At 42.8% G+C, this 12,643-nt stretch overlaps 1 protein-coding gene across 1 annotated transcript in view; it reads right to left on the bottom strand.

Annotated features, from left to right (window-relative positions):
• Positions 1 to 721: 721 nt before the first annotated feature.
• The window catches only part of RNF150 (ring finger protein 150), a gene marked incomplete at its 5' end in the record, with an annotated part of 242,760 nt that continues 230,838 nt past the window's right edge, over positions 722 to 12,643 (bottom strand). Inside the window, one exon of the mRNA XM_019521834.1 lies at positions 722 to 4,158. Within this exon, the coding sequence (XP_019377379.1) occupies positions 4,040 to 4,158 (119 nt within the window). The remainder of the gene's footprint in view (positions 4,159 to 12,643) is intronic.

Raw genomic sequence — 12,643 nt, forward strand, 5'->3', positions numbered from 1 at the left:
AAAAAAAAAAAAAAAAAAAAAAAAAAAAAAAAAAAAAATCAATATGTGCTAAATTTTCATCACCAAGCAGAATGGATGAATCGTGGATGGATACACAGCTGGTGCTAGTGCATCAGACAAAGCTCTACATAAATTATCATTTGCATATACAAATTGACTACTCTGAATAATTTTGCTCAAATGCAAACTTTTGCCCAGGCAACACTTTATGTGGCTAATTTGCTAAGGAGACTATTTGGGAAGTAGCTTCATTAAACTCATAAAAGCAAGGGAAATTCAGAATCTAGGCTCTGTCTGCTCTAATTCACATCAACAACTCCTGGTCCCTGAAGCCTTCAGGCTTCCTGAGCTACACAGCTGCTGAGGTTGCTACTTTTCCAGAGGGGAAAACTGCCCATTCAGTACCAATTCCTGCATGTCAGGGCTGCCCAGGATTGTTCCCTTATAGAGCTAAAGGAGAAGTCTCTGACCAGCACAAAGAATTTTGGGAACGGGGAATGAGCTCAGCAGTTATGTGACTGGGCTCTTTGCCATTGAGAAAATCTGTGAGGCTCATACAAGTTGTTCTTCAGTGAAAGAGAACAGAAGGTTTCACCAAGGTGATGATTTCCCACCATTCACCCAGGTTGTGAATGGGAAACAAAAGAGAGGATCACTTGGATGAGAGGACCAGCAAGAATGTGGGGAGAAGCAAGATGATCAGTGATGGGCAACCTTTTTCCTTAAAGCATTGATCAAGCCAGTGATAGCCTACATGAGATTATTCTAGCACGAGAACTTAACTCTCTTGGATTATGGCTCCTCACTGGGATCAAGTGAAATAGACAGTTTATACAGAGTTACAGTATGAGGCTGGCAGATTATTTACATGAACTGCCCCCATTTGTAGGGCACCGCAGAACTGTATTTTGATATGCAGCAGGCTGACTTGTGTCTTAGGCCAGGAAACAGGTTTGCTATGCATCAAGTGTCTGGCACCCAGAAGTATTTTACAATAGACCAAGGCTTTAACATTGTATCCCAGGTTTTGACATCAGTATGTAGGGACTGTAGAACATCTGTACAAGGGTTAATCTTGTACAACATAGCTTGGTCTCACACATCTGCACGTTTAATTTTAATTAAATATTAATGTTAATAGTCTAATCGAAGTCAAAAGGACTGCTCACATGAGTAAAACTGTCTACTCATACATATTTGCAGAATTAGGACCTATATATTACTCATATTCTTCAGTACTCTTTAGCACTTTGTATCCAAAGATTTTGAAGGCATTTTACAAATGTTATATGTAAGAAGATACTTCATCAAGTCCTGTTCAGGGAAGCATCTCCACTTGGAACTGAAGCTTAACTCTAGGCATATTGTTAAATCCTGCTGAAATCAAAGGTATTTAAATATAACCGTAACATTAGGCCTGTGAACGTGTTCTCCGGAATAGGGAGAGACATAAGCATGCACTTGCATCAAAGCACAAATTAACACAGAGGTGTAACTAGCAGGTTTGACACCCTGGACAAAACTCTGCTGGGGAGCAGGGTTTCAAGCTTTAGAGAGCAGGAAGGGGAGGGAAGAGGGGAGCACATCAGAGTGATCTGCCTTGGGATAGAGATGGGTGGGCAGACACTAGGACCTATGGCAGCACAAGGAAAGTGCCCACAACTGAAGTTCCCTGCTGACAAACATTGCTGAAGCACACATCTGTGGGCTGGATCTAATGGCTCTGTGGGCTGGATCTGGCCCACAGCTGAACCCCTAGCTTAGGTGAGTTTCATTTCTGTTCTTATGTACTGTGGCAGCTCTCTATACCACCTAAGCCTTAGTTCAGCATTACTTTCAGGGCTTAAGAGGAGTTTGTCCATCACCTTATGCAGACTCTTTGCAGATGAGTCTCTTTACAGGGTGAATTCTCATTCAGATTCCTCTGCTGTTAGTGTAGGTGTTGCATGTGGCTGCAGGAAATAGAACATCAGTCAAATAAGACAATCTGGTTTTTAAAACCACCAATATTGGCAATTGGTTGGGGTACACCCTGAAACTATCTTTGCTTTTCTTTTTAAGCAGCCTAGATTTCCAAATGATTACATCTCTTATTTAAAAAAATATATTTAAAAAAGTATCTATAAAAAACAAATGCTTCACAAGCTACACTTCAGAATCATTATTTGCACAGATTATTTTGCCTAAACTCCTTCTTCAATTTAAGAGCTAATCACATTCAAAATTTAACCTACAAAAGGAACTTTGCATTATAAAGGAAGTCTCCACCCCCATTTGTCCTGTAATTTAAGAAAGAATCAGTTATTTTTTTTAAAATTGTCATTAATTTTTTTCTGAGTAAAATCTCATATGTCAACTTTCAGCAGGAAGTAAATTTGTATAACTAAAAGTATGAAGAGGACTAAAATGACAATGTTGAAAGAACCTAATGGTGTTATTTGGAGATGTTGCTTTAACACAACGAAATGAAAATAGCTTTCCATTCCTTGAAATTTTAATATGAGCTGTATTGTTGATTCTACTGACCTACTCAACAGGGGGTAATGTGATTTGAATCATCTGACTGTCAACTGAAACTGTTCACTCTAGTTTAATGACGAGATGAAAGTCCTTTTTCATACTTGAATAGCCTTTTTTTGAAACATAAATTGCATTCTGAATACCCAGCTATAAGTAGCACATTTCTACATGTTGTAGTCAAAGATAGAAAAAATCATAAGCATAGGTTAAAACAACTTAGATTTTAGCATTTGTATGATGTCTCCATCTTTATCTCTGTCCAGAAAAAAAATCCCAACTTTTTTTTGCTGACATTTTTCAGCCACAAATGTATGATAAGTGTCTTGTTTCACCGCAGTGTACAGGGGTCTCTAGAAAGTAGTTAACTAAGGATTCACCTAGATTCTTGGAGCTGGTAACAAAGATGTACAAAAACCCAGTTGAAAAAGTAAGGTATACATTTTGGCCACCAGCTTCTACTTTCACCATTTATTCTTTCTGTGATATTACAGGGCATTCCCCCATTCAAATCCTTCCTAACTGTACTTTCTTCAGTCACACAAACTGCAAACGGGTTACTAAGTGCCCTTAGGAAACTGCACATACACTCACTGGCCTGCTGGGCAGAAGTTTCTTTTCAAATTTAAGGAAGTACCGGATTTTAAAGTAGAACGTTTTCCATCAGCTACTGAACCACGGGGAAGAGCATTAATGCACTGGAGGTTGCTAATGGCAGACAACACAGCAAAAGATCGCAAGGACAGGCAAATTCTAATGCTGTTGTTTTTCTCACCCTCACGTGGTACCGTATGTGCCTTTAATGGAGCTCTGCAAATAGAAATCAACATAATGTAGTTTTAAACAACAAGTAAGCAACCTCAATTAATTCAGAGCTTTATCCCATAAGATAAGGGCCTCTGGAAGATATAATCTCTGAGAACCACTTCAAAAGGATTTAAAATCTTAATGAAAGCAGGCTTCATATTAATACAGGGTGCTGAGGCACCATTTCTCAGTGAAGCCATGCATACTTCATGCAGAAATGTCAAGGCAATAATAAATCCTGGAGACGGATCATGAAGTGACTAGAGAAGAGGAAGTCAAATTTCCAGACTGAATTCTTGAAAAAGCTGGGGTCAGTCAAAGAAAGAAAGTGTCCATCCAGAAAGAACTATAAATAAACATCATCATCATCTTTTTTTAAAAAAAAAAGATTGAACAGGAGTAGAAAACACTCAAGCTGTCATTTTAGTTGCATGTTGATGAGCCACTGAAGAGGTACATGACTGTTCTTAAGCATGTGGGAAACCAATCAACTTTCATTTTCCATATGAATGAAATGGACATATGTAGATGATGAAACTGTGTCCAGGTAGACACAACTGTTGCTATTGCTTTTCATGGCCATCTCAGAATGGAGTGCACTGGAGTTATAGTGTTCTGGAGGTGCGCGCGTGACTGGTCCAAATCTTTGCGAGCTGACTCTGTCCCTTCCCCTCACCCTTACCATTTAGTTCAGTGGGGAATCGCTGTTTGTTTTTCAAGATTTCACCTCTTCGCAGTCTTGGTCAGTGGAAAGCTCCACATCAGACAGTCCAACCTCCATCGCCATAATCAATGAAATATCTGAGTCGCTGCTCACAGTAGGCTCCTGTTCATCTGAAAGAAGACCAGAGACAGGAATGACATTCAAGCTCTTACGTCAGTTTGTCACAGTTATTTAAATGCAGGGGTACTCTGGAAATCTGAATCCAAACCTCCTTGATGCCTGCTTGGATCCTGAAGATTGTTCCTAATCAATCTCTGCCTGAAATTTTTTTTAGAAATCACAAACCCCAGACAGGGGTTACCTGCGACTAAAACAAGATTACCAGAACTTTCACTCATTTCTTCCAGTCCTGTAAAGGCTCCAGGCCCAGTCCCCTGGTCCCCAAAATCACCCTTCTCCTACATGGATAGGGATCTACCAAAATTGCAATTCTGTCCATTTCACGAAATTGGGCAATGCCCCTGAAATCCACAAGAAAAAACAAAAACACTAGAAAGAAAGTGCTGGCTTCTCAGAGGGAGCCAGTAGTTTTCATGGTGCCGTGGCAGTCCACCAGGGTGAAGTTGCCTGCTTTAAGGACTGCAGGGAGTCTGATTGCTGCCCCCACCCCTTGCTCCTAATTGGCTGCAATGGCTGCCTGTTATATGGCCCTTCTCCTCTCCACTAGTCAGTGGCGATGGGAGGGGCCACATGACAGGCAGCCCTCACAGCTAATCAGCGGTGATAGGCAGGGCCACCAGGGTCCTCAGCCAATTAGAGGCATGTGAGGCCTGCTGCCCTCCACCTGAGAAATGGCTGCTGAGCCCAGCATTTTGCCCATCAAACTGGGGGGCAGCCACCCTGAATTTGGTAGGTCCCTATCCATAGATACTTCTTCTCAGTCCCCATCAACTCTCTACAACACCACGTAGACCCGTAAGTTGGTTACACACATTAAACACAGACATACTCCAAGTTGCAGATGAGTTGCAAGTATACTGAAAATATTTAGGGAAATTATATCTTTGTGCTAAGGCCTATTTTCCCAGAATTAGCAGAGACTAGCACAAAGAACCAAATAACTTTTGAACTTGATTAGTGTAAAACAATAAAGTGCATTAAATAAGAAAGAAGTAATTTATGGGCCAGTACCAATTAGTAGTAAGTCAGGTGGGCAGATAAGAGATGTAGGAACCAGATCTTCCCTAGACCATTATATATCGTTCCATCAATGCCTTTCAAGGATCACTAAAGAATAGGTTTGGTTTGGTTTTCTAGAATCTCAGAATCACTGGAGATTTTTTTTTAAATTGTACTCTTTTCCCCACACCATATAAACTAGAGGCTTAAAAGCTTAATTTGGGAACAAAGTTATAAAATAAGTAGGATTCCTATTTACTGTGTGCCACAACCTCAGAAGGAAGTTAAAGGAAGGCAACTGAGTAAGAACACATTTCCTTGCATGCTTGCACTTCTTTGTTTCTGTTCTGTGTTGTTTTATTCATTTTATGCTAGCAAAGCTTGTTTAAGTATGGGTCATCTGAGCAGTTTCGCTTGTCATTAAAAAAATAAAAAAGTGGCCAAGGGGTGAATATACCAGGCAGGATTAAGCTGCTTAGCTGGTATTTGATCAACAGATGTCCCATAGGCAACCACCAGCTACTGGGTTCTTCCATCCAGGCAGCGCAGTCTATTCCATATTGGGCAGAAGAGTCTTTGCCTCATGTCTTCCCTCTAGGGCAGTGGTTCTCAATCATGTTGACTCAAGGCACCCTTCAGAAAATGCCAGTTCTTAGCTTTTATTCTTTCCTTAACTATGGAAAAAAGATAGAGCAAGTCTTTTGTTGCAAAAGAACTCAGAAAGCCTCAGAACTTGGAGTGTTTTTTGATACGATGGATTCCTATCTGAAATCTCTGGGGTTGTTTTCTGAATCACCTGTAGAAGTCTGCACGCTTAAAAGTATTAATATTGAGTACCACCCTTAAAAGGATCTCATGGCACCCTGGTTGAGAATCGTTGCTTTAAGGGCAAAGCAGTGAAAAAATAATCTCTTTTGCAAAGACCTGCAGCTATACTCTGGTGACGTCTCACTCAGGGTCCCAGGGTTTTTTTCTTAATCCACCCTGATCTTGATTAAATTTAGAGACAGATCAATTAACCTTCACTTGAGTGCAGATCTCTTTATGCTGTATTAATAGGATGAACCACACTTTTTCGTAGCCTGAGCGTGTAGCTCTTATTGTAATGCATCCAACTGCTGTTGAAGCCAATGGCTAATCTGCATATTAAATGATAGGAGGCCATCTCTCCATGACAGTACAGATCTTTAGAGAGAAGGTGATTCTTTCATAGCTGGCAAAACTGTTTAATTAGGGTGATAATATTTGATGAAGCTAGAGCACTTTTTCCTTCCTTTATTTTTCAGAGCTCATAATTAGATAACAGAAACCAAGCTAGACTAACACTTAAACTAAAAAGTCTAAATACAGATACAAAATTGCAATTTCTTAGATATTCAAACAATACCTTAAGCAAGCCAGAAAAGTGAAACATGCAGTTGGTCATTTATCCTAAATTAAATGTTACAATCTCCTGTCAGCCATCTCACAATGCCTGTGGAATCTTAAAAAAGTGGTTATTAAAGAAAAAGTGTATATAGTTTCTCATGCTCCTGTCAGAGGTGAGACTTTGGAAAGAAAAAGTTAGGAACAGCTGGGTAAGTAAAGGTTAAAATCAATCCCTGCTTATCATTTCTTCCCTCTTTTTATATATAACTACAAGACAAATAATTTGACACTCATACTCCTTTATCTCTGTATATACTAGAGGTGCACCGATATATTGACCAGAGCGGCACCAACAAAAGGAAAATTGGCATTATCATCAATCGGCTCTTTTTGGCTGGTGTAGCCGATAACGTCACTGATAAATGGCGTATGCATGTACACAGCTGCAGCATGCATGCGGCCAGGAATGCAGCTGGGCAGCTTGGAGAGCAGCGTCTGCCCAGGAAGTCTCTGAGGGGGGAAAGAGATGTGTGTGTGGGGGCGCCAACTGAGGCGCCCACGGTGAGGGAGGGAGTGGGGCTGGGGCGGAGTGGAGCACAGGACAGAGCCACAAATGGCCTGCCTGGGGCGTGTGTGTGTGGGGGGATCCCACTGCTGTGTTCACCCCTGGGGGAGACATGGGGGGCACATGCCCCTGGATTTCTGCATGGGGTGAGGGTGGGCTGCCTGCTGTGGGCTCAGGGCCAGGGGCTGTGCTGGCCTCTTCTCAGCAGTGGGGCTGGGCTGGGGCTGTGCTTGGGGTGGGCTACAGCCACTCCAAAATTTCCCATAGACCCCCTTCCCAACGCCCCCCACCACCCACCCCACCCTGAGTGCAGCCCTGACACAGCCTCCCTGCTCGGAAGAGGCCAGCGTTGCCCCTGCCCTGAGCCCGCAGTGGGCAGCTTGCCCTCCCACTGAGCACAAATCCATGGCACATGCCACCCTGTACCTCCCCTGGGAAAGCGCGCAGCAGTGGGGAGCCACCCCCCACATCTCCCCCAGACGAGCTGCCTGTGCCTCCACCCTGTAGCTTGCCCTGGCTGGGCAATGCCTGCCCCTGCCCCAGCCCCACTCACTCCCTCTCTGTGGGGGCCTCGATAGCCCCGCTCCCTGCCCCTTCCCTCCTCCATGCCTCTTTTTCCCCACAGACTTACCGGCTGGACACTGCTCTCCAAGCTGGCAGGCTGCATACCGGCTCTTGGATCAGTATCAGCCAGTATGGCTGGTTAATAATTGGTTATGGGTATCAGCCAAAAAAATCTTTATTCGTGCACCCCTAGTATATACTCATCAGTATCACAGAAGGTAAAAGCCTGAAATCATTTGCCTTGACCTTCAGTGTTGCCACTGGAAGTGAAGGAAATACTTTTTGAATGAGTAACATATAATGCAGAAAAACAGCTTTAATTATACTGAATTGTTCGTTGGATCAAAACAGTGAAAAAGTACAAAGTCATATAGTATTTAAACCTATGACAGCATTTTTAGTAACAAAAATTACCTTGGCCTAAAATATACTATTTTAGACTAATGGGCTTTAATGGGAGTTCTGTAACTAATAGGATTTTAAAAATGTAACAAAAGATGATATAAAAAAATTGATGTTAGTTTACATTTCATTGAGAACGTGTTACATTACATTACACTGCTTGATCATATATTAGAATAAACAGCTGGAGGGTTCTCAAGACAAAAGCAATTTTAACCTGAACTCGGTATGAGATAAAGTTGAACCACCTGATTTGGGCCTGCTCTCCACAGTTATGCCAAACCATCGTGGTGGCTCTCCAGTGCATATGTTGTAGTACTATAGTATACACATTTTTGGTGCTGCAGTGGTTTTCAAGGATTCACCTTTTTTTCAGGGCCACACAGACATGGAAAGAGAGATCTCATCAGTGTCCCAACAGATGGAGAGAACAGTTGTGGAGACCTGCCTAGTTCTTACGTTTCCACATTCAGAGATGGTAAAAACTTTCCAAATTTGTTTACTTCCATTCTGCCATCAAAGGTTATTTTCTTTGGGGGGAAAAAATGAACTATATTAGCCATTACGTAACACTCTGGGTAAAGTCTGCCTTTATAAAAAAAGAAAAAATAACCTGTTGTCCAAGTGCTGGCACTGTAAACTACATTGTTATGAGAATGAAATTCAGTCAGATGCAATGGGTCATGAAAACTAACATTCAGACAATGCTTTGAGGGTCATATTAATCTATTTCCTCTTTTAAAAGGTTTGCTCATATGCTATCAGAACTTTAGAATTGAAGGCTGGAGCCCCATCATTTCAGTCCAGTACGTTCAAAAGAAAGGATGCAAGGAAGATGTAAAGGAAAGCCAGTTTCTTCACAGTGAAATTACATTCCTCTTCACAGGCTGAGTGCTGAATCTCATTTGAAAGATGTGAATAACACAAGAAAACAGATGCATCTCTGTGCATTTAATGCATGATCCTGCACCAGTGAAATAATAAGACTTGTCCAGGTGACTTCAGTGGACAGAGGGTGACATCCCAAAAATCAGGAGTTATAAGACAAGAGTTTCAACAGTTTTCTATCTGGCTGTAAACAGGGTTCCAGATGAATGATGGCTATGCCAATACGCTCAGTAATCCATTCAGACCTCTGATCACATACAACTCTCCAGAAATGTTTGATATCTACCAACTGTCCCACTTAGCTGTACTAATAAAAATACAGGCTTCCCAGTTATTTCTTTACCAGATGTACATTACTGTACACCAGCACAACCAGTGAGATTTTCAGGGTAGGAGGGCAAATAAACTTTGGCTGAACTGCAAGTATCAAGCAGCTTAGCCAGCATTTGTGTATCCCCATTTTTCGTTTCCTATTTATGAATATAGCAATGGTGAATCACATAGTATGTGCCTGACTCAGTATTAAGAACTCATATGAAATATTGCAAATGTTGTAATATTAAGGCCTCCATACTTAGAACTGGGCAAGAATCACAGTTGAGATTTTTTTTAAAACAGTCTTTTTTAGCTCTAGTGGTTGTGCAAGAAAGCTTGAAAATGGGAACAGAAAGGAAATAAAAAGAACCCTGAATTTATGATTCTATAAAAATTTCATGATTTTAAGGGCAAAGTCATGATTCTGGGTGAGTTGACCCATGATTTTAGAATGCTTGAGGCAAACCTGCTTAACAATGTGCAGCATAATATTTTACGTTTGAAACTGCAACTTTTTGTGACATGGGCTTGCAGCAGATGGAGGCAACGCAGCACAACCTAAGCTAGATTCCTGAGTGTGTTTTACCATCTACCTTGCACCTCATTCAGAGTTTGCCTCTCTGGCTTGAAAGGACATAACTAGCATTGTGTGTTGTGTCGCATAACTTCCAGTGTTGCACTCCTTTCAAGCCAGAGAGGCAAACTGCACATCTCAGTATGCCTAATTCTGTGTAGACAATCTCCAGTTGTGTTCTAACCCCTCATGAGAAACCTGAAAGAAAACAAAAAAAATATTTCTAACCTATGCTCTACCTTCAACTTTTTTTTGGTGCTCCACCACTTATTTTGCTATGACTACATATGGCACAATACAATAATGATGCAGTCATCTCTTTGTAATTTTATTAGGAAAAAACAGTTATATTATCTTGTGGGTATTGATTGCAGCAGAAATATGGATAGATAATATTTAGTTACTTTTGGTGGTTTAAAAGGAAGACAGCAGATGAACAATGTTTATCTATGCTTAAAGATTTTCCTCATAGCCTGAATATTTGTATAGATTTTGGAATAAGAAGACTATTAGTAAAAAGAGAGTCAGAAAAATAATGGGCTTCAACTCCATCCTTTCAGATCAGTTCCAGTAATGCCAAGGAGACACTGACTTCTTCTAACAAGGCAGCTAGTGATTATCCCTCAGAGATGTGGGGAGGCAGCTAGGAAGGCCAACTGCACCTTGTCGTGCATCCACAGATGCATCTCAAGCCGGTCCAAGGAGGTGATCCTCCCCCTCTATGCGGCACTGGTCAGGCCGCAGCTGGAGTACTGCGTCCAGTTCTGGGCGCCGCACTTTAAGAGGGATGTGGACAGCATCGAGAGGGTCCAGAGGAGGGCCACTCGTATGATCAAGGGACAGCAGGGTAGGTCCTATGAGGAAAGGTTGCGGGACCTGAACCTGTTCAGCCTTCAAAAGAGAAGGCTGAGGGGGGATCTTGTGGCCTGTTATAAACTGGTTAGGGGGGATCAGCAGGCGCTGGGGGAGTCCCTGTTCCCCCGAGCGCCGCAAGGAGTGACCAGGAACAATGGTCACAAGCTGGCGGAGGGAAGGTTTAAGTTGGACATCAGGAGGTGCTACTTCACGGTCAGGGCGGCTAGGGTCTGGAACCAGCTTCCAAGTGAGGTGGTGCAGGCTCCCACCCTGGGGGTTTTTAAGAGGAGGTTGGATGACCACCTTACTGGGGTCGTTTGACCCCAGTACTCTTTCCTGCCATGGCAGGGGGTCGGACTAGATGATCTGCTCAGGTCCCTTCCGACCCTAGAAACTATGAAACTATGTAAGTCAGTGTAGCTCAGGTGGCATCAAACTCACTCTGTGCTCTGGGTAGGATCTAGAAGATCCATAGCTGATGGTTGTGATGCAAGCAGAAGAGGTAGCAGGGCCAGCCGTGGTAGAGGCAGCAGCAGGGCCAGTCATGAAGAAAGCAGGGCAAGTGGCCATGGGACAAATGGCTGCAGGGTATGTGGGGCTGTGTTGGCATAGCTTGTGCTCACCCTGCTACCAGTGACAGCCATACCCAATGAGACCCATAGCCTCAGATTCTGAATCAAATCCTGCCCCCAAATTCCCTGGCCTGCCAGGAGCCTTGCAGGCTGAAGGGAATGCCTCTGCAGGCTAGATCCAGCCCCTGGACCATATGTTTCACACCCCTGATGGAGCTAATTCTACAACCCGCTCTTGTCCCCTTGCACAGCAGGCAGTCCTGGGGTGTGGTTGGAGCACTGTTCGCAGATGACCCTGGGTCCATGGAATGGTCCAGGGAACTGTTCCTGCTAGTGCAAGATAGGACAACTCCAGACTTGCTCTTTAGTACACTTTGGGCCAAATTAGCCTTTTCTGTCCCAACTGCAATGGAAGTGTGAAAGTGACAGTACCTGCTTACAGGGCCAGTGATTGTACATGAACTTTTGCCATAATGCCCAGGGGTTCAACAGATCACATAAGCATAAATATCAGAAAGCCTATGTACACTAGAAGTTCTCCATGTTAAAAATAAAATTTGGCTAGACTTGCTTTTTCCCAGCCCTGGACCTTCACGTATTACTTTGTTATTATATTCTCCCTTGAGAAACCAGGAAAGTATGTCTTAGTACACTGTAAATGAAAGCTGTTATAATTCAGCTGCTGAAAGTGTAACTCAAGTCAAAATTCTTTTCTTCTTCTGGATTAAAAACACAGGCTACAGCAATAGGCTATTCAGTGGGGAGTTGATCTCTGTTCCTTCATATTTTAGCAATGGTCTATGAGCTAATTCAGTTTTCTAAAGAATCCAGTCTTTCATGTACACAATTAAACATTGCATAAAACCACCTAGTTGTTTACAAATTTTTTAAACCTGGACAGTCACATGAATCAAGCAGTAACGAAAAATGAGCATGGGAACACTTATTCATTAGGGCTGTGTGAAGCTTCAGGTGCCGATTTGATTCAGAAGAGATCTGGCCTGATTTGGCAGCTGAATCTCCAAATCTGAATCAAACAGGGAGACCAATAAAAAGGTCTGAATTGATTCAAAGCTCTCCGAATCAATTCGGAAAAGAATTGGAGAGATTTGGAGATTCAGGAAGTCCCCACTCGCCGCTGCAGGGAGCTGGACCCAGACTTCATGCTGCTAAGTAGGGGGCGGGGCGGGAGGACGTGGGAGGGGACCATGGGGGGACCTCCACCAGGCCCCATCCCCTGAGCATTCCCTGACCCCTCGCGTTCTCCCAGCCCTGTCAATGGCTGCCCTGCCCGGCCCCAACATCCTGGCTCTTAAAAATAACAAACAAAAAAAAGCCCCGCACTCACCAGCAGCTGCAGTGGCCATCGGGGT

This window comes from Gavialis gangeticus, unplaced genomic scaffold (genome assembly GCF_001723915.1).
Source record: "Gavialis gangeticus isolate Ggan-Ray unplaced genomic scaffold, GavGan_comp1, whole genome shotgun sequence".
In the NCBI taxonomy this organism is placed as follows: domain Eukaryota; kingdom Metazoa; phylum Chordata; order Crocodylia; family Gavialidae; genus Gavialis; species Gavialis gangeticus.